Source organism: Oncorhynchus kisutch, linkage group LG18 (genome assembly GCF_002021735.2).
Source record: "Oncorhynchus kisutch isolate 150728-3 linkage group LG18, Okis_V2, whole genome shotgun sequence".
In the NCBI taxonomy this organism is placed as follows: Eukaryota; Metazoa; Chordata; class Actinopteri; order Salmoniformes; family Salmonidae; genus Oncorhynchus; species Oncorhynchus kisutch.
In genome coordinates this window covers 24957870-24984626 of record NC_034191.2, presented here as the reverse complement: position 1 = coordinate 24984626, position 26757 = coordinate 24957870, and the positions used below count along the sequence as shown (strand labels likewise).

The window sequence follows — 26757 nt, the reverse complement described above, 5'->3', positions numbered from 1 at the left end:
AGAGTAGCCAGCTAGCTAACGTTACCGGGCTAACCACCAAACCAATTTTAGCTATCTTGCCATTGCCTGCATTGTCGTTGTTGCCAAGTGAGTAGGACAATATGAGTCAAGAGAGGGAAACATTGTATGAAATCGAACAGAGTTCCAGAGTGGACAGCGAACCCAGCGGAGAGACAGGAGCTGCGGCAGGACGAAAAGAGGGAGAGGCTCCTCAGCCCAGCAGAGAGGTGGGCCCAGCTCCAGCAAGGCACACACCACAGAGAGAGAGTGGAGTATGCCCAGTCATAAAGTCTTTAAAATCCATGGACAGATCAGAATCAGAAAGATAAGCTCAGCTTCAGCAGCCTAGAATATCAGATTGAAAATGGACTGAGAAAAGGATACAGTGAATTAGACATCATAGAAGCAGTAATCAGAGCTGTGAGCCCAGGGCTTATGATGAGAAGTTATCTGGAGGGAAAAACAGACATGACACTCTACACACTAAGGCAAATCTTGAGGACACATTATGCAGAGAAGGATGCTACTGAACTGTATCACAAGTTGACTAAGGTAACACATGAGCCGGGAGAGTCCGCTTTGGATTTACTAGTCCCAGAAAGTGTTATCAGCCTCAGCTCGTTCCCAATCAGGACTGAAATATGGCACAGATTTAGTCAAGAGCCATTGTTACTGGATTAACAACGATAACGTCAGGGCGGAGATGAGTGCGGTGGAGATGAGGGGGCATCTCCAGAAAATTAACACCAGTGATGAACTGTTGCTTGAGAAAATGCAAATTATCCCGGGAAACCACCCCAGCATAGAGGTCTGTGGAGAAAAGAACCACCCCAGCATAGAGGTCTGTGGAGAAAAGAACCACCCCAGCATAGAGGTCTGTGGAGAAAAGAACCACCCCAGCATAGAGGTCTGTGGAGAAAAGAACCACCCCAGCATAGAGGTCTGTGGAGAAAAGAACCACCCCAGCATAGAGGTCTGTGGAGAAAATAACCACCCCAGCATAGAGGTATGTGGAGAAAAGAACCACCCCAGCAAAAGCAGCAAAATGTTGAGAGCACTGAGTCTGAGAGCTCAGATGAGGATTCTTATCCAGTATTCATCAACAAGCCATGTAGGGATGAAGAGAGCAGATAGAGTAGCACACAGCTAGTATCAGATCAAATCAAAATCAAATCAAATCAAATGTATTTCTATAGCCCTTCGTACATCAGCTGATATCTCAAAGTGCTGTACAGAAACCCAGCCTAAAACCCCAAACAGCAAGCAATGCAGGTGTAGAAGCACGGTGGCTAGGAAAAACTCCCTAGAAAGGCCAAAACCTAGGAAGAAACCTGGAGAGGAACCAGGCTATGTGGGGTGGCCAGTCCTCTTCTGGCTGTGCCGGGTGGAGATTATAACAGAACATGGCCAAGATGTTCAAATGTTCATAAATTACCAGCATGGTCCAATAATAATAAGGCAGAAACTAAACTGGAGCAGCAGCACGGCCAGGTGGACTGGGGACAGCAAGGAGTCATCATGTCAGGTAGTCCTGAGGCATGGTCCTAGGGCTCAGGTCCTCCGAGAGAGAGAAAGAAAGAGAGAATTAGAGAGAGCACACTTAAATTCACACAGGACACCGAATAGGACAGGAGAAGTACTCCAGATATAACAAACTGACCCTAGCCCCCCGACACATAAAGTACTGCAGCATAAATATTGGACGCTGAGACAGGAGGGGTCAGGAGACACTGTGGCCCCATCCGAGGACACCCCCGGACAGGGCCAAACAGGGAGGATATAACCCCACCCACTTTGCCAAAGCACAGCCCCCACAGCACTAGAGGGGGGGGGGGGGGGGGGGGGGGGGGCGCCAACAATCAGATAATAGTGAGGAACAGGGTCAAACTTCACTGTGAAGGAGTGCCAGCCTGTCCTCAGGGAGACCCCAGAAAAGACAGGCATAAATATGGAAACAGCTAAGGGCTCAGAGATAAAGTGGACACTAATTCTTTGGAGTCACCCATGACCTTGACATCCTAACCTATAACACTTTAGGGCTGCCAAGCTCTTATCAGGATACAAACTAGAGATGCTCAGATTTCTTATTTTTTGAATTCTTACTAATCAGTGTGATAATATTTAGTGGGGGTTGCGTCTTTGCCCACATAGGTAGACTGGGTATGTCTATATAGTTATATGGGTGTTAGTTCAGTTCTCAGGTGTTCTCATGACCAGTACTATGTCATTTGTGTTTGTATCTCTCCCTCTATATTTGGCAATGCGTTGACATTTTTACAATTCCTGATCATAAGGAGGTCAGGTCATGATTGGGTGAGGTGTCTGTGGACAGAAATTGTGCTAAAGAAGAACAGTTCCTATTTTTTCTGGTTGTGTGCGGAGTCATCTACAAGAAGACGTCGATACATAAATCTGAAATCTAAGGTAAAGTACAACCTTAATTGTAACCTTAATTTTACAGTGTTCCGTGATTGATTATCTGATTGAAATCATTTCATTTTAGAGGTATTTTGCACGTGAATGACTTGAATGTCATGTAAAATGCTGACTGGTCTTGTATCACTTTATAAAGTGTGCTTGTGTTATTCCTCAATTTCAAATCCTGTTTAACCCTGTTATCACAACTAAGCTATTCCAGCATTAATTAAATGTTCATTTCCTATGGTTATTTACCTTGGTCTTGATATGGACAATTACGGATTGAATAAAAAAAAAAACTGTGTGAATAAACAACTAGCAAGTCATCATAATAGTATGTAATGGTAAAAGGGGGGATACCTAGTCAGTTGTACAACTGAAAGCCTTCAACTGAAATGTGTCTTATGCATTTAACCCAACCAAGATCTTGCTTTCAATGCTTTAACAATTATACCATTCCATTCAGGGATTCTTGAAAGTCAGGACAATCCTTGTCTGGCAGTGAAACTTTATAGTTGGAAAAAAACAAGATTTTGTCGCATTATTTGAGCTTATTTTTAAAGGGCTGTGGAGAAAGGAACCACCCCAGCATAGAGGTCCGTGGCAAAAGGAATCACCCCAGCATTTTTAAAGGGGAAAGATTTGCTTCAGGAAATTCCAAAATATTTTCAATATTATTCATTTCCATATGGGCTCTATGCCCAGAAATGCCATTATCCAGAGCAAAGGATCCCAATTCAAAACTCTGCTAAGTGTAGATATTGCAGATAGATTGTAGATATTGCAGATAGATTGTAGCTTCTATCAATGTAATTGTCTGCATCACTTCCAAACTCCCATATATATTTTTGCAAATATATACATACAGTACATGCATATCTCTCCTAATAATGTGCATTAATTCAAACGAACTGAAGAGAGATCTTATGTCATTTCTTGCCTTCTGACTTCAAATAATGTTTCTCTCAAAACTGATTCCGAACCAATGTGTCCGGAGATTTGAGGCTCTATTCAAATCAAATGTATTTGTCCCATACACATGGTTAGCAGATGTTAATGCGAGTGTAGTGAAATGCTTGTGCTTCTAGTTCCGACAATGCAGTAATAACAAACGAGTAATCTAACCTAACAATTCCAAAACTACTACCTTATACACACAAGTGTAAAGGGATAAAGAATATGTACATAAAGATATATGAATGAGTGATGGTACAGAACGGCATAGGCAAGATGGAGTAGATGGTATCGAGTACAGTATATACATATGAGATGAGTAATGTAGGGTATGTAAACAAAGTGGCATAGTTTAAAGTGGCTAGTGATACATGTATTACATAAAGATGCAGTAGATGATATAGAGTACAGTATATACATATACATATGAGATTAGTAATGTAGGGTATGTAAACATTATATTAAGTAGCATTGTTTAAAATGGCTAGTGATATATTTTTACATCAATTTCCATCAATTCCCATTATTACAGTGGCTGGAGTTGAGTCAGTGTGTTGGCAGCAGCCACTCAATGTTAGTGGTGGCTGTTTAACAGTCTGGTGGCCTTGAGATAGAAGCTGTTTTTCAGTCTCTCGGTCCCTGCTTTGATGTACCTGTACTGACCTTGCCTTCTGGATGATAGCGGGGTGAACAGGCAGTGGCTCGGGTGGTTGTTGTCCTTGATGATCTTTATGGCCTTCCTGTGACATCGGGTGGTGTAGGTGTCCTGGAGGGCAGGTAGTTTGCCCCCGGTGATGCGTTGTGCAGACCTCACTACCCTCTGGAGAGCCTTACGGTTGTGGGCGGAGCAGTTACCGTACCAGGCGGTGATACAGCCCGACAGGATGCTCTCGATTGTGCATCTGTAGAAGTTTGTGAGTGCTTTTGGTGACAAGCTGAATTTCTTCAGCCTCCTGAGGTTGAAGAGGCGCTGCTGCACCTTCTTCACGACGCTGTCTGTGTGGGTGGACCAATTCAGTTTGTCCGTGATGTGTATGCCGAGGAACTTATAACTTACTACCCTCTCCACTACTGTCCAGTCGATGTGGATAGGGGGGGTGCTCCCTCTGCTGTTTCCTGAAGTCCACAATCATCTCCTTTGTTTTGTTGACGTTGAGTGTGAGGTTATTCAATGCAGAAGTTCAGTGTTACAACTTGATTGAAATTTAAAGGCAATGTTCCCACTTTAGCAGAGACTGCATTCACTGTAAACGCTGCATACAGTATGTCGGCTAAAACAGAAATTACCTTCATTTCTAGCGTGCAAGCTGTTACGCTTCAACGAGACAGATTGAACAGAGCCGTTGGTTACCTCCGTCAGATTACTCTGAAATCCTAAATGAATCAGGAATGAGCCCGGTCAGCTCCACCATAATATCCTTCATGTCCTCATTACATGTGGTGCAACGAGGTGGCCTGTAATGTGCTCTACTTTTGATAGAATTAAACAAACAATATTAAAATCACCATGGTTTGTGATGTGGTGAGGTTGGACCAAGGTGCAGAGAAGAGACAAGGAATCAGTGGTTAAGGATAAATATAGTACTTTACTGAGAAATGGTAGCTACCAATGGTAGTGGGGGGGGGGGGGACAAACACTAAGTCTCAAACTCACTCAGGGGACGGACACACGCACGCACACACGCACACAAACTCCATCTCCCTTATACACTGAACAACATTTTTTGAGGAGTATTTCTGTCTGTAGTTATTGACTGATTTGCTGGGCCTGGCTCCCCAGTGGGTGGGCCTATGCCCTCCCAGGTCCACCCATGGCTGCACCCCTGCCCAGTCAAGTGTAATCCATGGATTAGGGCCTCGACAACTGTTGAAAGATAATTTAATGTTCATTTCTCTACCATAAGCCACATCCAACGTTATTTTAGAGAATTTGGTAGTACGTCCAACCGGCCTCACAACCGTAGACCATGTGTATGGCGTTGTCAGCGAGAGGGTTGCTGATGTCAACTTTGTGAACAGAGGTATGGGCAGGAATAATGAACACAATTGGGGACAATTCCCAGTCATGTGAAATCCATAGATTAGGGGCTAATTTATTTATTTCAATAGACTGTATTCCTCATATGAACTATAACTCAATAAAATCAATGAAATGGTTTTAAGATAGGAATTAATTTTGGTTCAAATATGTTTATTTTAATTAGGTTTTGGTATCATAAAGCAACTGAGGAAAAACAACATTTCTACTTTGTATATCACTTGAATGATGAAGAATAATGCATTTTTGTCAACTCCGTAAAACATAATCTCGTCTAATGTTCTCTGTCAGAGTGCTGAAAGACCTGTTTTTACTGAGGATTTTCAATTGAACAATTTTCTATACATTACAAATAATTGTACTTAACTTTTACTTTTAGAGGTACAAATATGTCTGTTTCAAGGATCACCTCCATCAGTGGCTTGTCAATATTCAGAAAAAATATTTATTCACTGTTCTGCAACATACAGTGCATTCAGAAAGTATTCAGACCCCTTGACTTTTTCCACATTTTGTTACGTTACATCCTTATTCTAAAATGGATTACATATATATTTTCTCATCAATCTGCACACAATACCCCATAAGGACAATGCAAAATCAGGTTGTTGGACAATAAATGTAAAAATGTAATTCCTTTTAAGGTGTCTGACGGAGTTAACATAAGTCCTATGAGAATACATATTTTAAAAAAGTTTGAGATTGTCCCGTCTTTCAAGAATACCTGTATTATTGTATTGATACAATGCTATTATAGGAACTATCATACTACTGTCTTTCCCTTCCCCTCAACAGTCATCTCCAAGCATGGATGATTTGGGCTCGATTTTCACTGATGAGGAGTTGAGCCTCCTGAACTTCACTGAATGGGAATTCGTCGAGCCTGAGGACCTTGGTCCTGTGCTGGGGCCCCGTCACCTGTTCGCCCTGGTGTTCTATAGCTTGGTCTTCCTGCTGGGGGTCCCGGGCAATGCTCTGGTGGTGTGGGTGACAGGCTTCCGCATGCCGCGCTCAGTCACCTCTCTGTGGTTCCTCAACCTGGCCCTGGCTGACCTGCTCTGCTGCCTGTCCCTGCCCCTCCTCATGGTGCCCTTGGCCATGGACCAGCACTGGCCCTTTGGCTCCGTGGCCTGCAAGCTGCTCAAGGGACTCATCTACCAGGTCATGTATTGTAGCGTGCTGCTGCTAGTACTTATCAGCCTGGACCGCTGGCTGCTGGTCAGCTTGCCCGTGTGGTGCCAGAACTGGAGGAGGCCACGCAAGGCCGCCTGGGTATGTGTCGGGTTGTGGCTCCTGGCCCTGCTGGGCAGCATCCCCCAGTTTGTCTACGTGAAGGAGGTCCAGCTAAGCACCAGTAAATCAGAGTGCCTGGGATCTCACACTATAGTTAGCGCCTGGACTATCACTACAGTACGCTTCCTGTTGGGTTTTGTGATGCCATTCATCACCATCGTAGCGTGTCATTGGGTTGTGTATAGCAAGGCCGGGCGGGGGTCTGGGGTGGGGTCTGGAAGGGTGAGTGAGGTGCGCTCCAGACGCACCTTGAGGGTCATTTTTGCTGTGTTGCTGAGCTTCTTCCTGTGCTGGGTTCCACTGCACATATTGGATTTCCTGATCCTATTGACCCCCCGGCACTCATCGCACAGCGCCAACATACAGCTGGCCCACACCCTGGCCCTCTGTCTTGCCTACTGTAACAGCTGCCTCAACCCTCTGATCTATGTGTGTCTGGGACGAGGCTTTAAGCAGAGTATTAATCGTTCCCTGCGCAGTATGTTAAACTTCGCCACCGAGGAGCCGCTACCCAGAAAGAGCATATCCAAGAGCACATCAGAAAGAACCCAGGAGATGAATATAATGTAAAGTTCTGTGTGTGTGTGTGTAAACCATGAGAACCTGCTGAGTCAGAGTGTTTTGTGACATTAAAAAGTGCTGGGAGACGTGATTCGAATCCAGTGTTGTTTAACAGAACAGGAACTTCTGCCCTCTCTGTAATATATTTCCGCCAGCAATCACATTTGCGCAATTACATTTGGCTTTATCTGTATTTAAGGGCTCTATTCAATCAGATCCGCTTTAGCTGACATCCCCAATAAGGTTGTTTTGGTGGTGTGAGAGGTGGAACTGCATTAGAGCTGTCACACCAGTGCCATGATTACTGTATATATGTGATAACCTTTGTATGCTTGCAATGCGTAATGATGGAAAAGTACTGGGTAAATGGAGATGTACTGCTTTAGCTGAGAATTGTCTGCACCTGCTGATAGGCTCAAGGCCGAGATAGTAGAGTGAAAAACCACAGTGTAGACATGTTTTTCTCATCTTAGATGCTTTGTATCTAATCAAATGCAACAATGTTAACTGCTTAAGTGATCCCTTCACGCACCAATCCCGTTAACTTCTTGGTGACAGGGGGCAGTATTTTCACGTCCCGGATGAAATGCATGCCCATATTCAACTGCCTGCTACTCATCCCGAGAAGATAAGATATGCATATTAATAGTAGATCTGGATAGAAAACACTCTGAATATTCTAAAACTGTTTGAATCATGTCTGTGAGTATAGCAGAACTTATTTAGCAGGCGTAACCCTGAGGACAAACCATTCAGATTTTTTTTTTAGGTCACTCTCTTTTCAATGGGATTTCATTGGGAATCCAGATTTCTAAGGGACCTTCTTGCAGTTCCTATCGCGTCCACTGGATGTCATCAGTCTTTAGAAATTGGTTGAGGTTTTTCCTTTGTGTAATGAAGAAGTACGGCAATCTTGAACGAGGGTCACTTGAAGTGTACTGTTAGAGGCGCGTGACCAGAAAGCATGCTACAGTTTGTTTTCCTCCTGCATTGGACACAGATCATCCCGTCTTCAATTGTATCTATTATTTACGTAAAAAAATACCTAAAGTTGTATTACAAAAGTAGTTTGAAATGTTTTGGCAAAGTTTACAGGTAACTTTTGAGATATTTTTTAGTCACATTGTGTAAATTGGAACCAGTGTTTTTCTGGATCAAACACGCCAAATAAATGGACATTTATGGATATATATATCGACGGAATTAATTGAACAAAAGGACCATTTGTGATGTTTATGGGACATATTGGAGTGCCAACAAAAGAAGCTTGTCAAAGGTAAGGCATGAATTATAATTTTATTTCTACGTTTTGTGTCGCGCCTGCAGGGTTAAAATATGCTTCTCTCTTTCTTTACTATGGTGCTATCCTCAGATAATAACATTGTTTGCTTTCGCCGAAAAGCCTTTTTGAAATCTGACATGTTGGCTGGATTCACAACAAGTGTAGCTTTAATTTGGTATCTTGCATGTGTGATTTCATGCAAGTTTGATTTTTATAGTAATTTATTTTAATTTGGCGCTCTGCATTTTCTCTGGCTTTTGGCCAGACGCTACCGTCCCACATGTCCCAGAGAGGTTAACGGGATTGATTTGACAACACCCAGTGAAATAGCAGCGTGCCAAATTCAAAAACAGAAATACTCATAATAATAATTCAGAAATCATACAAGTGTTATACATCAGTTTAGAGATTAACTTCTTGTTAATCCAGCCACAGTGTCAGATTTCAAAAAGCCTTCATGGCGAAAGCAAACCATGCTAAGGACAGCGCCCAGCATACCAAGACATGAAAATCATATTTCAACACGCCAGGTGCGACACAAAAGTCAGAAATAACGATACAAGTCATGCCTTACCTTTGAAGATCTTCTTCTGTTGGCACTCCAATATGTCCATTAAACATCACAAATGGTCCTTTTGTTCGATAAACTCTGTCGTTATATCCCCAAAATGTCAATTTATTTGGTGCTCTTGATTCAGAAAATACACCGGTTCCAACTAGCGCAACATGACTACAAAGTCTCTAATAAATTACCTGTAAACTTGATCCAAACATTTCAAACAACTTTCCTAATAAAACTTTGGGTATTTTTAAACGTAAATAATCTATAAAATTTAAGACGGAATAAACCGTGTTCAATAGCGGATAAAATGGAAGTGGAGCAAGATTTCAGGTCGTGCAAACCTAACACAACAGTGCACTTGGCTCGACTCCCAGAAAGGAAATGGAAAAAGGAAAACAGTTCTAAAGACTGTTGACATCTAGTGGAAGCCATAAGAACTGCAACCAGGTCCCTCATAAATCTAGTTCCCCATAGAAAACCAATTGAAAAGAGAGTGACCTCACAAATAAAATTCCTGGATGGTTTGTCCTCGGGGTTTCGCCTGCCAAATAAGTTCTGTTATACTCACATACATAATTTTAACAGTTTTAGAAACGTTAGAGTGTTGTCTATCCAAATGCACCATTATATGCATACCCTAGCTTCTGAGCCTGAGTAGCAGGCAGTTTACTTTGTGCACACTTTTCATCCGGACGTGAAAATAGTGCCCCCTTGCCTTAATTAAGATATGATTGACGGTAGGTTGTATAAAGACTGTTGTCTCCTTTTTCGCCATACAAATCTTTACTATGGACTACTGAGGTACTCTGTATGTGAATCTCTGTCTGCAATTGCATTGTATTACTAAAGAGTTTTATACCAAGGTTCCTGTGTCTGTGTCATCTATCTGGAAGACTGATTGTTGAAGGGAATCACCCCATGCAAAGGACCACCCAACAAGATCTTAGTTTTGATTTTAGTTCATTGTCATAGATATGTCATTTTGACAAATATGTCATGTTTCAGCCCTTAGATAACAACTCTTAATGAGCACACCACAACATGAATAGTTGAAATATAAGAAATAAAATAAATAATACTGATCTTGTAAATAAATGTATTTGTGTTGAAATAAAAGTTTGTATGAAATCAAGTTGCTCTTTAAAATGCTTTTTTGGTGTCTTATTATCCCCACATCCAAGTCTTCTTCCTCTCCACCACTACTGTGTTAAACTCTCTTTCAGATATCATCTGTGGTAATGACTAGGGTGGCTGGAGTCTTTGGCAATTTTTATGGCCTTCCTCTGACACCGCATGTATAGAGGTCCTGAATGGCAGGAAGCTTGGCCCCAGTGATGTACTGGGCCTTCCACACTACCCTCTGTAGGCAGAGCAGTTGCCATACCAGGCGGTGATGCAACCAGTCAGGATGCTCTCGATGGTGCAGCTGTATAACTTTTTCAGGATCAGAGGACCCATGCCAAGTCTTTTCAGTCTCCTGAGGGGGAATAGGCATTGTCATGCTCTCTTCACGACTGTCTTGGTGTGTTTGGACCATTATAGTTTGTTGGTGACAACAAGGAAGCTCTCAACCTGCTCTACTACAGCCCCGTTGATGAGAATGGGGGCGTACTTGGCCCTCCTTTTCCTGTAGTCCATGATCATTTCATTTGACTTGATTATGTTGAGGGAGAGGTTGTTGTCCTGGCACCACACTGCCAGGTCTCTGACCTCCCTATAGGCTGTCTCATCGTTGTAGATGATCAGGCCTACCACCGTTGTGTCGTCGGCAAAAACGTAATGATGGTGTTGGAGTCGTGCTTGGCCACGCAGTCATGGGTGAACAGGGAGTACAGGAGGGGACTAAGCATGCACCCCTGGGGGGCCCCTGTGTTGAGGATAAGAGTGGCAGATGTGTTGTTAACTACCCTTACCACCTGGGTTCAGCCCGTCAGAAAGTCCAGGATCCTGTTGCAGAGGCAGGTGTTAAGTCCCAGGGTCCTTAGCTTATTGATGAGTGTTACGAATCCCTTTTGGCCCGACAGTCTATGGGGAATGGTAATGAGACCCGTAACATAACTCATGCAAATTATTATTGTGACAAAGTAAAAGTGTGAACGAAATAACCACGACAACAGAAATCTACCGTCTTACCCTCTTTTAATTGGAGGTCGGCAAGACTTCCTTCTCTTACGTAGTGCGTTATGGATGTGATGTCATCTCTGCCACTTGAAATGGTTAGATACATTTTGTGCAGGGGTCCTGAGAGAAGTTTGTCCTGACTTGGTCCCCTTTCAGTGAACATGTAGAGAGCCTATTTTTCATATAGTTTAGCTCTCACATTTCAGTATAGGCAGTCAGGTCCTGTGTAAGTGGCTGTGATTTGTTAATAGGAATCCACTGTTACTGTCATACCTGTTTTATCTTTGTTATATTTACTATTCTGTTCTCTGTTGCCTTGTTGTTGTCTCCAGCCACTGTATAGACTGGATTCTCCTGGTCCTGGGGGCCCAGAGGGTGCTAGTCTTTGTACTTGCCCAAGTGATGGAACACTTGATTCAATTTACCAACTCATTACCAAACTTGTGACTGGAGTCGAGCGAGTTGAATGTGGGGGCGGGGATGTGTGCCCCCTCGGGTCCCCGGGGCCAGGACTGGGGGACGCTGTCATGGGCCAGATGGTGTTTGAGCTGCTAGTGGAGAATGGCTGTAATTTTTTCAGTATAGGCAGTTATGTCATATGTCAGAGGCTACGGTGTGCAGATAGGATTCCACTGTTATTGTGACACCCATTGTATTTTTTTTTCTCTTTTGTGTTATTTAATGTTTTGTATTATTATATAGTTTTTTTGTAAAATGCCTTGGTGGTTGCGATAAAGGACTGGGGATGTTGTATTGATGTCAATGTCTCCATGTTCTCAAATTTGAAAATAAATATGTGATATAGATATAAAAACAAAAGATATGTGATTTTAATCCAGTGTTGTGCAACAGAACTATCTCTGTAATATGTTTCCAGCAGCAATCACACTTGGCAATTACATTTGGCTTTATCTGTATTTAAAGGCTGTTTTCGATCAGATCCGCTTTAGCTGACATCCACATAGAGGTTGTTGTTTTTGCGGTGTGGAGGTGGAACTGTGTTCGAGCTGTTAAATCCACAAGTGGCTCCTGACATTATTCCTAAAGCAGATATTCTCTTTCACATATCATCTGTGGTAATCAACAGTGTCCCTTTCTCAATAAACCACCCCTGCATTCCCTCAATTTTTTATTTCACAGGTGTCACTTAGCAATCATTTCAAACACTTTATTTGCATAGTTCATATGTAGATGCTTTAGACTAACTATCTACTAACCTCATCCTTGACTTAAAGTTAACCCTTGGCCTAACCTTAACCTAACCCTTATTCTAAACCTAACCCTAACCGTAAGCTTAGCAGGCATTTGCTTATCAATAGATAGTTTGTTGATAGCATGATAATCTGTAGAGCATCTACAGGCACAATCTATCCAAATAAAGTGTGACTAAATTGTTTATCATTCACAATCTCTGTGCTCTGTGCTCTGTGCTCTGTGCTCTGTGCTCTGTGCTTGCCTAAAGATGAGGGGGTTCAACCTTGGGACATAGTTATTTTTAAGTTAAAAGGGTAAGGCCCAGGTTAGGGTTAGTATTTTCTACCATACTCTCAATCATGCACGAAGTGATGGAATAATGTCATTACATTTCAGAATGAACAACTTTTTCATAACTTGGTCTGTGAAAATATGCGGAAGCAGATGTTTGGAGAAAGATTAAACAATTATTGCTGTAAGTTTAGGGCAGGTTTACTGATACACCCCAGGGGGGCGACATTGATGTACACTTTCTGTTATACAATGTTGCACATGGAAAGCAATTTAGGCTGCCAGAGAGGCTATGACTACACAGGCAGCTCAATTCTGATCTTTTTGTCACTAATTGGTCTTTTGACCAATCAGATCAGCTCTGAAAAATATCTGATTTGAAAAGAACTATTTATGTGTGAGAAATATCCAGTAGGCAAACATGAGTCCACCATTCCAGGTTGAATACTAGAACGTGTAAAATGAAAAACATGGCTTAAGAGACCACAAAACTTTTATTTACAAACTACATTCATACAAACAAGGCCACAGGTAGGTATTTACAGAAGTGTGTGTGTGTTTGTGTGTGTGTGTGTGTGTGTGTGTGTGTGTGTGTGTGTGTGTGTGTGTGTGTGTGTGTGTGTGTGTGTGTGTGTGTGTGTGTGTGTGTGTGTGTGTGTGTGTGTGTGTGTGTGTGTGTGTGTGTTGACCCCTCACTGCAGTCGCCCCCTACATGGCCAGTGCTACAGACATTGGCTTCAGGTCAAGGCTGCAAGGTGGTGCAGCTAAGAGAAGAGAGGTAGCAGTTCACGTTCAGGTGTCCATGTGTGACATGGCAGTGTAACCATCAGAGGATGACTTCATTAGACGAGTTGATGGTTAATGCACATTCTGATGATGGTGAAATGTGGTTTAGCTAGATGATATCATGATGCTGATCTTAGGCCAGTTACAGACATCAGTTTTTCCCAAAGGTAAAGTAGTTGATTTTTTTTTTATGACAGTGCTGGATGAACCAGCAGAGGTAGACGGAGGGTGTAAACTGTAGGTTATGTAGGATTAAACTGTGCAGGATATGGGCAGTAGAAGCAGTGACATATGTCTCAGACTGTGGTCATGACTTTGAGAGAGCCGGCGCGGAATCGCAGAATCTTCTTCTTCAGGGCGTGAGAGGCTTTGATTTTGACAAAGGCCTTCGGCTGCGAGGAGGCCTCTGGGGAGGCCTTAGGGGAGGAGGAAGCGGAGGGGGCCAGGCGAGGGGGCAGCTGCTGGGGCCATACCAGCCCCCCCTCATCAGAATCACTGGAGAGAGAGCTGGAGGCAGGGGAGTACACCTCACTCATACTGGACTCTGACTCCCCAGGGGCGGCCCGCACATAGCCCTCCTCTCCCCGACACAGAGGTGCTCTCTCTGGGTATTCTGAGAGGCAAGGCTGGGCATGGACCTGGGAGTGGTGGTTGGGGTTGGGATGAGAGCAGGCCTGGGTGTGGCGGGCCCTACGAGGTGGGCGTCTGTGGGCCTGCTCACCCTGGGTCTCCCCTTCCTCCTGGCTGAGCTCCAGGGTGGAGCACCAGCGTCGTCCCCCAGCATTGTTCTTATGCTGGGGGCCTGCATATGGGACCTGGCCCCTCTGGTGCTGGGGGTGCTCGGCTGTGCTGTACCTGCGCTTAGGGAGAGCCCTCTTCCCCATCAGACTGTTCTCAGACTGGGAGCGGCAGGTCTTGTGGCCAGGCTTCTTGGAGCTCTGTCTCTCCTCATAGCTTTTCTTCCCCATGGCCCTGGGCTTTGAGCTGCTCTGGTCTGGGGACACAAAGGTTTGGCTGGGCTTGGAGGGCTCTAGAAGATCGTGTGAGGGGGAGCGTTCTGGAGGAAAGTGTGAGGGGGAGCGTACAGGGGTGTGGCAGGCCTGCCCAGGGATGTACTGGGCACTGACCAAGTGGTTATATGAAGCCGGGGAGTGGGGCAGTGGGTAGTGCTTGGGGGAATCAGACGCACTACTAAAACAAGGGTCCAGAGCTCCACAAGTGGGGTCCAGGGAGGGTGGATGGCCCCCGGCCAGGGAGTGGGGTCTGAAGTGGGGGTAGGGTAAAGACCGATAACAGTCCTTCTCCATGGATGGGGCCTCTCCCCCCCATTCCTCCCTGTCTAGCGAGTCACACCACCAGGCCTGGCACTCAGGGTCAGGGTAGAGGTCCTGTGGGTCAGAGATGCAGTGCTCGGAGGTGTGAAGAGTAGGTTTCCTTCGCAGGCTGCTCTGCCTGTTTATGCTGGAGGAGTAGGGGGTGGAGGGGTCAGGCCCCAGGCTGGTACGAGGCATGCAGGGCCGGGGTGAGAGCGCGTAGCGATGGATGAGATCCAGGATGTAGCCTTTAACCCTCATGGCCTGCTGGAAATCCTCCTGGGTGGCCTGGTCCTCATCCTCCCAACCCTGGGCACAGTGTAGGTCCCACTGCCAGGGCTCCTCGGACGTACCCTCCTCAGCGATTCCCTCAAGGTGTGGATAGGGGGCGGCGAAGGAGAGGGGAACAGTAGCATGAGGGGCTGGCTCCATCAGACTCTCACCTGTCAGCTGGAGGGCATAGCCTGTAGACAGAGAGCACAGAGAGAAGTCAATTGATCAATTGACGGGTTTGTTTTACTACTGATACGAGCACTTAATGCAACTAAAATAATGATGCAATAAAGTAAAGACAGTCCATGGTATTGTTGCTATGATACCATGAACCCTATTGTGGTTGAAAGAGAGCTGTTCAAAGTGGAGAGTGGAACTGAACTCACCCAGAGACTTCGGCCTCTCTGTGCTGCTGAAGCCCCAGCCAGGGTGGGGCTCTAGGAAGTCAGAGCGACAGGAATGCCCCTTTGGAGACTGGCTCTCACTCAACTCATAGAGCCCTGGGAAACACAGATGATGTCACACATTAGACCGCTATCAGGCTTTCTCAAACCATATGCTGACAAAACTCATTTCCGATTTTATGTCCCTTTGACAAACCACAGAACAACTAACAGTAGCAAGAAGGGTATGAAAACAACCTTTGTCAAAACGAATGAAATGTTAGTCATTATATATGTACCTCAGTGAAATATAGGGCCACAATTCATGTAAAAAAGTACACAGAAAATATACAGAACATGGGTCAAACATGCAAAAAATAAGTTTAATTAAAGTGTCTACATTAAGAAAAATATAACTACACAATGCCCCTCTGATGTGGATCAGAGGTTAAAGTTCAGAGGTCAGAGAATTGAAAGGTGGTAGCATGAGGAGTACCTGAGTTGGGCCGACTGTCCCCTTGGGTCCCCTCATAGGTGACATCATCTGTGTCCACTCTCAGCTCGCCCACCTGCTGTTCCAGTGCCAGCATCAGCCCCCAGGGGGAGCTCTGGAGCGCACTCTGAGACAGACCAATACACAAGCATGATCACACAAACTCAAGACATACAGTACAAATCAAAAGTTTGGACACACCTACTCATTCAAGGTTTTTCTTTATTTTTTACTATTTTCTACATTGTAGAACAATAGTGAAGACATCAAAACTATGAAATAACACATATGGAATCATGTACTAACGGTAGAGATAGCGGTAGAGATACTCTTAATGATCGGCCATGAAAAGCCAACTGACATTTACTCCTGAGGTGCTGACTTGCTGCACCCTCGACAACTACTGTGATTATTATTATTTGACCATGCTGGTAATTTATGAACATTTGAACATCTTGGCCATGTTCTGTCATAATCTCCACCCGGCACAGCCAGAAGAGGACTGGCCACCCCACATAGCCTGGCTCCTCTCTAGGTTTCTTCCTAGGTTTTGGCCTTTCTAGGGAGTTTTTCCTAGCCACCGTGCTTCTACACCTGCATTGCTTGCTGTTTGGGGTTTTAGGCTGGGTTTCTGTACAGCACTTTGAGATATCAGCTGATGTAAAAAGGGCTATATAAATAAATTTGATTTGATAATTAGGGCCGATTTCAAGTTTCATAACAATCGGAAATCTGTATTTTTGGACACCGATTGGGACAATTTATTATTATATAATTTTTTTTTACACCATTATTGAATCTTTATTTAACTAGGCATGTCAGTTAAGAACACAATCTTATTTTCAATGACTTCAATGACTGGGTTAACTGCCTTGTTCAGGGTCAGAACAACATATTTTTACCTTGTCAGCTCGGGGATTCAATCTTGCAACCTTACAGTTAACAAATCCAACGCTCTAACCACCTGCCTCACGAGGATCCTGCCTGTTACGCGAATGCAGTAAGCCAAAGTAAGTTGCTAGCTAGAATTAAACTTATCTTATAAAAAACAATCAATCAATCATAATCACTAGTTAACTACATATGGTTGATGATATTACTAGTTTATCTAGCGTGTCCTGCATATTATCGATGCGGTGCGTATTCGCGAAAAAGGACTGTCGTTGTTCCAATGTGTATCTAACCATAAACATCAATGCCTTTCTTAAAATCAATACACAGAAGTATATATTTTTAAACCTGCATATTTAGCTAAAGGAAATCCAGGTTAGCAGGCAATATTAACCAGGTGAAATTGTGTCACTTCTCTTGCGTTCATCGCACGCAGAGTCAGGGTATTTGGAACAGTTTGAGCCACCTAATTTGCCTAAATTTTACGTAATTATGACATAACATTGAAGGTTGTGTAATGTAACAGGAATATTTAAACTTATGGATGCCACCCGTTAGATAAAATACGTAACGGTTCCGTATTTCACTGAAAGAATAAACGTCTTCTTTTCGAGATGATAGTTTCCGGATTCTACCATATTAATGACCTGTATTTCTGTGTGTTATTATGTTATAATTAAGTCAATGATTTTATTTTTGATAGAGCAGTCTGACTGAGCGATGGTAAGCACCAGCAGGCACGAAAGCATTCATTCAAACAGCACTTTCGTGCTTTTTGCCAGCAGCTCTTCACAATGCTTCAAGCATTGAGCTGTTTATGACTTCAAGCCTATCAACTCCCGAGATTAGGCTGGTGTAACCGATGTGAAATGGCTAGCTAGTTAGCGGGGTGCGCGCTAATAGCGTTTCAAACGTCACTCGCTCTGATACTTGGAGTGGTGGTTCCCCTTGCTCTGCATGGGTAACGCTGCTTCGAGGGTGGCTGTTGTCGATGTGTTCCTGGGGCGAGGAGAGGGACGGAAGCTATACTGTTACACTGGCAATACTAAAGTGCCTATAAGAACATCCAATAGTCAAAGGTATATGAAATACAAATGGTATAGAGAGAAATAGTCCTAAAAATACTATATTAACTACAACCTACTCTTACCTTGGAATATTGAAGTCTCATGTTAAAAGGAACCACCAGCTTTCATATTTTCTCATGTTCTGAGCAAGGAACTTAAACGCTAGCTTTTTTACATGACACATATTTTACATGGCACACATTTTTACATGGCACATATTACTTTCTTCTCCAACACTTTGTTTTTGCATTATTTAAACCAAATTGAACATGTTTCATTATTTATTTGAGGCTAAATTGATTTTATTGATGTATTATATTAGGTTAAATAAGTGTACATTCAGTATTGTTGTAATTGTCATTATTACAAATAAAAACTTTTTTTTTTTATCGGCATCAGCTTTTTTTGGTCCTCCAATAATCAGTATCGGTATTGAAAAATCATAATCGGTCGACCTCTAGTTGAGCTGTTATTTTTGTGGATGCACACGCAGCAGGATACACACAAATCATACACCAGGGAGGAAGAAAAAGTGCAATTGGACATGCTTGTTCAAGTCAGCCAGGCAATTTCAGGTCATCTGAGGAGCACTCACAGCCAACACACACTAGCTACGCATGGTGTCCCCAGCACACACACACACTTCAATTTGCCTTAAATGACTGTTGCTACATTATGTAATTTTAACAGATATCAGCAAAATGCTGTGACCTCCTCTACATTACAAGAGTCTTGGGGATGGAGAGGCTGTTAGACAACTGACAGGAACTGCTGTGTGTGTGTGTGTGTGTGTGTGTGTGTGTGTGTGTGTGTGTGTGTGTGTGTGTGTGTGTGTGTGTGTGTGTGTGTGTGTGTGTGTGTGTGTGTGTGTGTGTGTGTGTGTGTGTGTGTGTGTGTGTGTGTGTGTGTGTGTGTGTGTGTGTGTGTGTGTGTGTGTGTGTGTGTAAGGGGCTAATTTAAAAAAGGATGTAGCTGTACACTGCTGGAATGCAAAGGATTTATTAAAAGTGACCAAGGTTTCAGCAGCAAGCTGACTCCATCAGTGTGGCAGGGAGGGAAAATTCTTCCTTGAATAAGGAGCCAACCTTTACCTGAGCCAAACCAGCATCATACCAATGCAAGCTAACATAATGAGCTAGACAGTATAAAAACACTCCATATACTGTAGATCCCAACTTTCCTATTCAGATGCTGAGTCAAAAAACAACAAGCAGCACCATATCTGGTCATGAGGTTGGCTGCTGTTTTGGTCACAGCAGCGCTGAAATAATTTCTGGGATTCTGGGTCATTTTTCTCAGGCAGACAAGAGTAGATCAGTGTGATAGAAGCTCTGTGTTTGCGAAGAGACAAAATACCCAAGCCAGGCTGTGTCTACCCAAGCATCTATTATGCAATGAAACCTATTGGAGATATGCTTTCTGTCACTAAACTAATATCAAACATGAAACCATTGTATTATGGTGGTTACTAATAGGTGAGTGGAAGAGATCTCCAGGTTTTATAGCTACATGAGTGCGAGCAAAATAAATAATACAAGGAAAGAAGGAGGAAGTGAGTGTATTGGAAATCAATATATCCATGACACACTTTCACCCAATTGATCATTAGGCCTAGGTCCTCCGGCAAGCTCACATGGATCTAGAACTAGCAGACACTGTGACAATTAGGCTGGCTAATTAAAACATAATGACACAGAACACAAACAAAGCTTTGAGGACACACACACAGGACACATACACAAACATAGCTGACTTCCAGAGTGTGTAGCTCTGTAGGGGTCTCTGGCAGCTCCCTTTCATGACGATACTTTTGATGCTGCTGCATTATTAATTGACGCCTCTTGATCTCATAACGCACACTGCCTGGTGTCATTACTATTTGACTGCATCCTGTGCTCTCTCCGGTGGAGAGAGGGATGGAAGGGGAGCAGTCAGGCAGTTTCGTGGCATTACACAGACATGCACGCACACACACACCATGTTTACATAACAGGAGTGAATGGGGCATGCAGGCTGCACACGCCATCCTCTGTGGTCTGCCTCCCCAGCAAGGACAACAGGCTCTGAATGGACTCTATCCAGCTTGACTTCAGTCAGTCAGTGCTCAGGTGACACAGCTGCTCAGAGCCTCCAGCTCAGTGGGAAGCTAGGTTAAAGAAGACATTACGGGACAAGGCCCGAGCCCAGGCAGCTCTCACCTACCCATATCATCAGTCACTCAAATCCCCGGACCCAGGCAGCTCTCACCTACCCATATCATCAGTCACTCAAATCCCCGAACCCAGGCAGCTCTCACCTACCCATATCATCAGTCACTCAAAGTCCCAGGCCCAGGCAGTTCTCACCTACCCATATCATCAGTCACTCAACGCCCCGGGACCAGGCAGTTCTCACCTACCCATATCATCAGTCACTCAAAGTCCCGGGCCCAGGCAGCTTTCACCTACCCATATCATCAGTCACTCAAAGTCCCGGGCCCAGGCAGTTCTCACCTACCCATATCATCAGTCACTCAAAGTCCCGGGCCCAGGCAGCTCCTACCTACCCATATCATCAGTCACTCAAAACCCCGGGACCAGGCAGTTCTCACCTACCCATATCATCAGTTACTCATATCCCCGGACCCAGGCAGCTCTCACCCACCCAGATATCCTCCACCCTACCCTACCACCCTACCAGACACCCTTGACCCACTCCAATTTGCTTACCGCCCAAATAGGTCCACAGACGATGCAATCTCAACCACACTGCACACTGCCCTAACCCATCTGGACAAGAGGAATACCTATGTGAGAATGCTGTTCATCGACTACAGCTCGGCATTCAACACCATAGTACCCTCCAAGCTCGTCATCAAGCTCGAGACCCTGGGTCTCGACCCCGCCCTGTGCAACTGGGTACTGGACTTCCTGACGGGCCGCCCCCAGGTGGTGAGGGTAGGCAACAACATCTCCTCCCTGCTGATCCTCAACACTGGGGCCCCACAAGGGTGCGTTCTGAGCCCTCTCCTGTACTCCCTGTTCACCCACGACTGCGTGGCCATGCACGCCTCCAACTCAATCATCAAGTTTGCGGACGACACAACAGTGGTAGGCTTGATTACCAATAACGACGAGACGGCCTACAGGGAGGAGGTGAGGGCCCTCGGAGTGTGGTGTCAGGAAAATAACCTCACACTCAACGTCAACAAAACTAAGGAATGATTGTGGACTTCAGGAAACAGCAGAGGGAACACCCCCCCATCCACATCGATGGAACAGTAGTGGAGAGGGTAGCAAGTTTTAAGTTCCTCGGCATACACATCACAGACAAACTGAATTGGTCCACTCACACAGACAGCATCGTGAGGAAGGCGCAGCAGCGCCTCTTCAACCTCAGGAGGCTGAAGAAATTTGGCTTGTCACCAAAAGCACTCACAAACTTCTACAGATGCACAATCGAGAGCATCCTGGCGGGCTGTATCACCGCCTGGTATGGCAACTGCACCGCCCTCAACCGTAAGGCTCTCCAGAGGGTAGTGAGGTCTGCACAACGCATCACCGGGGGCAAACTACCTGCCCTCCAGGACACCTACACCACCCGATGCTACAGGAAGGCCATAAAGATCATCAAGGACATCAACCACCCGAGCCACTGCCTGTTCACCCCGCTGTCATCCAGAAGGCGAGGTCAGTACAGGTGCATCAAAGCTGGGACCGAGAGACTGAAAAACAGCTTCTATCTCAAGGCCATCAGACTGTTAAACAGCCACCACTAACATTGAGTGGCTACTGCCAACACACTGTCAATGACACTGACTCTACTCCAGCCACTTTAATCATGGGAATTGATGGGAAATTATGTAAATATATCACTAGCCACTTTAAACAATGCTACCTTATATAATGTTACTTACCCTACATTATTCATCTCATATGCATACGTAGATACTGTACTCTATATCATCGACTGCATCCTTATGTAATACATGTATCACTAGCCACTTTAACTACGCCACTTGGTTTACATACTCATCTCATATGTATATACTGTACTCGATATCATCTACTGTATCTTGCCTATGCTGCTCTGTACCATCACTCATTCATATATCCTTATGTACATATTCTTTATCCCCTTACACTGTGTATAAGACAGTAGTTTTTTTGGAATTGTTAGTTAGATTACTTGTTCGTTATTACTGCATTGTCGGAACTAGAAGCACAAGCATTTCGCTACCTCGCATTAACATCTGCTAACCATGTGTATGTGACAAATAAAATTTGATTTGATTTGATATCAGTCACTCAAATCCCCGGACCCAGGCAGCTCTCACCTACCCATATCATCAGTCACTCAAATCCCCAGACCCAGGCAGCTCTCACCTACCCATATCATCAGTCACTCAAATCCCAGAGCCCAGGCAGCTCTCACCCACCCAGACATCAGTCACTCAAAGCCCCGGGCCCAGGCAGCTCTCACCCACCCAGACATCTGTCATTCACCGCTGAGAAGGGAACTCACACTAATGATGTGGCACTCACAGTAATGATGTGGCACTCACACTAATGATGTGGCACTCTATGGAAGACATGGGCACACAGCGTCTTAGACATGCCCAAATCACCACACACTGAGGCCAAGCACATAGATCAATAGAGACGCAGATGTATGCGCTCGAACACACACAAATCTAAGCACACACGCACACACGGGCTTGCTAATGCTTGCACTCTCCAAACACACACAGCATGGTGGCTCAGAGTGGGGTCAATGTCTTGTGCTTTACCAGCTGCTGTCTGGCATGGCATGGCTATCAGCAACTACACACTGGGCCTCTGGGCCTATAGACAGGACAGGAGGCCCTGGGGCAAAAGCAAAGGCCAAGGTAACTGTCCCAAACACTCCCAAGAGAGGGCAACATGGGTCAGTAGCTTCTGTGTGAACCTGCCTTAAAAACACCACACAACATAGACTCTCTACATGCAATATGAGATTGGGTCCAGTGGGAAACACATGGAGAAGTGATGTTTGAAGGGCTCAATAGAGGGGGTTCAATTAGACATTCTTGTTACACAATTCTCCAACCAATAATCTCCAAGGAATTTTCTGCAAAATTATTTGCATGCTTGGAAAGACAATTAAGTTAATATCTGTCAGTATCTATCGATCCAAATTTACAGATCCCTCAAATGGACCGACCGGAATGACTTAATGAAACGTGAGAAAATGTGCGGCATTTAGGGGCAGTCACTCGTCGCACAGTGTAAAAAATAGTATTCACCATCACCGTCGAAGCGGAGCCAGTTTGCTCTGCGTTGGCATCTTATTGGGTGATGTGTTCCAGTTGTGCATTCAAAGCGGCGGCCGAGGTGCATGATTCGCCTGTCGGCACACCGAGGCCCTCGTGTGCATTAGTATTCCTCTCCATATGCGCCTATTGTTTGGGCAGCGGCGGAGGAGAGGATCGCGGGGGGAAGCTGGGAGGAGAGGGAGGCGGCTGCTTTAATTTCTTTCACCCTCTTTCATAGGAGCGTTCTATTGAGAACAGTGGGCCGTGTGCGAGTCGATGGTGTAGTATAGTCTAAAGGCTACTAGCCTGTATATCTTTCTTTTTTTTTTAAAGATAAGAGGGCTGAAAATTGGGCGTAAGGAAATAACTGTTACATCCCATTCATTCAAAAGAAAAACATGTATTGTTTGAAGATATATATTTTTTTACAAAAGCCCATTTTCTCTATAATAGGCTAATGTTAAGCATGCGTAATAGTTGCCATCACGGATAGTTAACGCTCTTTTTATTCTTATTTGGGATGACATCGGTTGGATGGTCGGATTCTCCGTACGCGAGGTGATTTGAGTGGTGGGACACGCATCACGCCCACCTCTGGCAGCATAGTACATCCCTGCCTATAAACTAACGTTAGTTCCCACAAGGACAACGAAAATCACCACAGTCTAAAGAAACGTGCCTCATAACTTATATCTAAATCATATCATATATGATACTATACTATTAATATCACATGAAAATGTATTTAATACAAATTTAACTATTCACATGTCCTATCAGCTCCCGTTGTGAACTCATTTGAAAAATAAAAGTCAACGAATGAATATGTATAAACACTTGCTAAGTAAAATACAACATAAATGTAGGACCATGCAGGGAACATGCAGGGAACAATGGGTCATTAAACAGTGGACTCCAAAAGACGGGTGCTCCACCCCCCATTCCGTTTCCCCAAGGCATATATTTGCAGCCGAAGGATGGAAACGATTAGATCCTTTCAGATGGGGATACTATTAATCAAGTTAAGTAACTTTTCTTGCAGATAAGTTTCGTCGCTGGACAATAGGCGCACACCACCAATGCATTGTCCACTAACGGGGGAAAATAAATCGTATTTTATATAGGCTACGTAGCCTATCCCTCTATAGTGCCTAGGGGTAAACTGGGGGTTAATCGCGGTGGCGACCGACCACCCTGGTCGAGTAGCCATTCTGTGCACTACAACAATGTTCCTACGAGGTGAATTAGCCTATATATGTGTCACATAAAAAGGCAACAATGTCCAAACTACCTCCACCTCTTTTAACGTCTTACCAGATGACGTCTCAATGTCAAGTTCTCTTGCCCCCAACTGCTGAAACCCGATAGCTCGTTCCTTGTGTAATTTTCGGGCATGGGCTCCCCCAGGGCCAGAGCACCGAGGACCAGGCACTCCTGCCTCTGCTTTCGGATCTCCAGCTCACAAAGTCCGGTCAGACTGGCCTCCATACGCTCCTTATTCCGAATGCGCTCCGCAGTCATTGGGAAAGAAAAGGCACCGTACATGGTTCCAAAACCTTTTCCAATGGTTTGATAGAAACACCTGAATTACTTGCAATATTTATTTTTACAAAATATTCTTGCTCAAGTCCTTATCTTGTAGTTTTTGACCCCCCCTTGTTGCAACCACTTTTGTTCTTCATCGCACATGTGGATATCCAAGCTGATTTCTTTGCATTTAGGTTAGGCTATAACGCTGGTTGCCTATTTGCAGCATGAGTGCCTGTGGCTGTGCGCTATACATTTTCTATTTCGTAGCTGTCAGACGTAGAATGGTGTGCTCCGCCCTCCTCCACAGTCTATTGGCTCTGATATCACAGTCAGGATTTCATCCACCCCTTGCAAACTAGCCTCAATTGTCATTTGATGAAGAATGCTGTGTGTCTTGGTGGGATGGCTATAGCCCATTCCCTATGTATTTTCTCATTACTTTTACGCACTATACATCTTCCCCAGCCATGCACACTCGAATACTGTGGGTTGAGGCTGGCCGGATGGTGTCATCCTGTTGATGGCATGCTTCATTGGGACATTTTGAATGAAATATGACGATAAATACGAGGATCAAGAGATATGAACTGGCCATTAACCCTTATCATCAATGGTATCGTTAGTCATATCCCAGTAAGCAACATGAAGTAACACATATATTTTAGACATATTTTCCATCAGGTGCAATTTAGGTGCTGAATGAAAGATGAAAATACATTTAAAAAAAAAACTATTTTCCGGATGTTGAAAGTAAAAAATTACTTTGAAAATACGTATTTTTTTTTGTCATTGATTCTACGATTAAATTTCAACTGCACTTACTGTATATTTTCAATTAAGTAAGCATGATATTACAATAATATTTTTTCAAGCCCATTAATATAAGAAAAGAGGAGCCAACTGATGATTGCAACAGAATATTTATTTTTGCTCCCTTCTGTCACATCCACTTATGTTAGAACTGGCAGCAATTATGTTCAAACCTATAAAATAAACCAATAGACCATTCCAACTAGAATAACATTCTCAGTAAGGTTTACAGAATTTTATTGTGTTGCTATGACTATTTATTATATGTTGTTGTGTATCTATCTACCTTAGTTGAATGCACGGTCTGGTCTGTAAGTGACTCCGGATAAAAGTAGATAGAGGACATTAGAGTAAAGTTGGAAGGAATACAGTACCCTATACTTTTCTTTACTGTACTCTACTGTCCCCTAGCTAAAGAACGTTAGCTGATCTGGACATTTCTGAGAAGTTATAAATAGCTTTGTAAGTAAGGTATGCATGCAATGACTGACATGACAAGGGGAAAGCTGATGATGCACTACCCAATTTCGAAATTGCACCTTGTGCATTCTGTTACAACTTTAGGAGTAAGTTGAAAGCCGGACTGAGTTCCTAAAATTAGTATTATTTCTTTATTGTTGTTTTTTATTGATATTTGGGTTTTGGGGGGGGGGGGGGGGCTGCCGATCTCTCCCACACTGCCTAACGCCTCCTCTGCTACCATACAGCCCAACGCTTCATTCTGCCCCCACACAGCCTAAATTCACACATCCTAAATCCTCCTTTTGCTCCCACACTTCCTATGCCTCACAGTCAGTCCTGTGTCTGCGCCTCCTAGGGACTGGACGAGCACGAGAGTAGCGTCTGCGTCTGGGCGTTATGATGATAGATGATATTTCAAACTATACAGATTGAGCGGCTGAACCCGCGCTATTTACAGCTTTCCGCGTCAGTGAAATACGTCATCACATTCACATGATGCAACAACCAACAAAGCAAATCACTTGTGACGTCATCCCCATGGGACTATAAAAAGGGACTGCACGGCATCCCTCTGAATTCAGATGATATTTTGAAACGATCATGGATTCAATAGTTTTATACTAAATCAGAAGCATCAACAGTAGCGGCAATGCTGCCACAGATGTGGTTCTACTGTAGTTCTACTCCCGCGCCATAATGAGAAGTTACGCCCCAAAAGTCCCTTCAGTGGTGGCTTCGGCCAGACAATATTTGTCTGGCAGGC

At 44.2% G+C, this 26757-nt stretch overlaps 2 protein-coding genes across 4 annotated transcripts; one reads left to right on the top strand and one right to left on the bottom strand.

Moving 5' to 3' along the window:
• Window positions 1-1937: 1937 nt before the first annotated feature.
• On the top strand, window positions 1938-7903 carry LOC109909199 (C5a anaphylatoxin chemotactic receptor 1-like). 2 transcript variants are annotated; one of them, XM_031795589.1, is made up of 3 exons: window positions 1938-2424; window positions 6206-7291; window positions 7627-7903. In XM_031795589.1, exons 1-2 carry the CDS (start codon window positions 2179-2181, stop codon window positions 7271-7273), a joined length of 1314 nt encoding a protein of 437 aa, XP_031651449.1. In that variant the 5' UTR covers window positions 1938-2178; the 3' UTR covers window positions 7274-7291; window positions 7627-7903. The 2 variants fall into 2 exon arrangements, with proteins under 2 accessions (XP_031651449.1, XP_020363820.1); XM_020508231.2 differs by lacking the exon at window positions 7627-7903 and having other exon boundaries at window positions 6206-7355.
• Window positions 7904-13189: 5286 nt separating this feature from the next.
• LOC109909453 (dapper homolog 3-like) lies at window positions 13190-24964 on the bottom strand. 2 transcript variants are annotated; one of them, XM_020508490.2, is made up of 4 exons: window positions 24507-24964; window positions 15966-16089; window positions 15473-15586; window positions 13190-15277 (listed from the first exon to the last, which is right to left on the bottom strand). In XM_020508490.2, exons 1-4 carry the CDS (start codon window positions 24735-24737, stop codon window positions 13797-13799), a joined length of 1950 nt encoding a protein of 649 aa, XP_020364079.2. In that variant the 5' UTR covers window positions 24738-24964; the 3' UTR covers window positions 13190-13796. The 2 variants fall into 2 exon arrangements, with proteins under 2 accessions (XP_020364079.2, XP_031651108.1); XM_031795248.1 differs by lacking the exon at window positions 24507-24964 and adding an exon at window positions 23184-23413.
• Window positions 24965-26757: the final 1793 nt, after the last annotated feature.

Coding starts and splice junctions, on each gene's coding strand:
- LOC109909199 (XM_031795589.1), top strand. CDS start 2,179: ATGGGTGTTAGTTCAGTTCTCAGGTGTTCTCATGACCAGTACTATGTC. Junction 2,425..6,205: donor ACATAAATCTGAAATCTAAG/GTAAAGTACAAC, acceptor TCCCCTCAACAG/TCATCTCCAAGCATGGATGA.
- LOC109909453 (XM_020508490.2), bottom strand. CDS start 24,737: ATGTACGGTGCCTTTTCTTTCCCAATGACTGCGGAGCGCATTCGGAAT. Junction 15,587..15,965: donor GGACAGTCGGCCCAACTCAG/GTACTCCTCATG, acceptor TGTGTTTCCCAG/GGCTCTATGAGTTGAGTGAG. Junction 15,278..15,472: donor AGAGAGGCCGAAGTCTCTGG/GTGAGTTCAGTT, acceptor CTCTGTCTACAG/GCTATGCCCTCCAGCTGACA.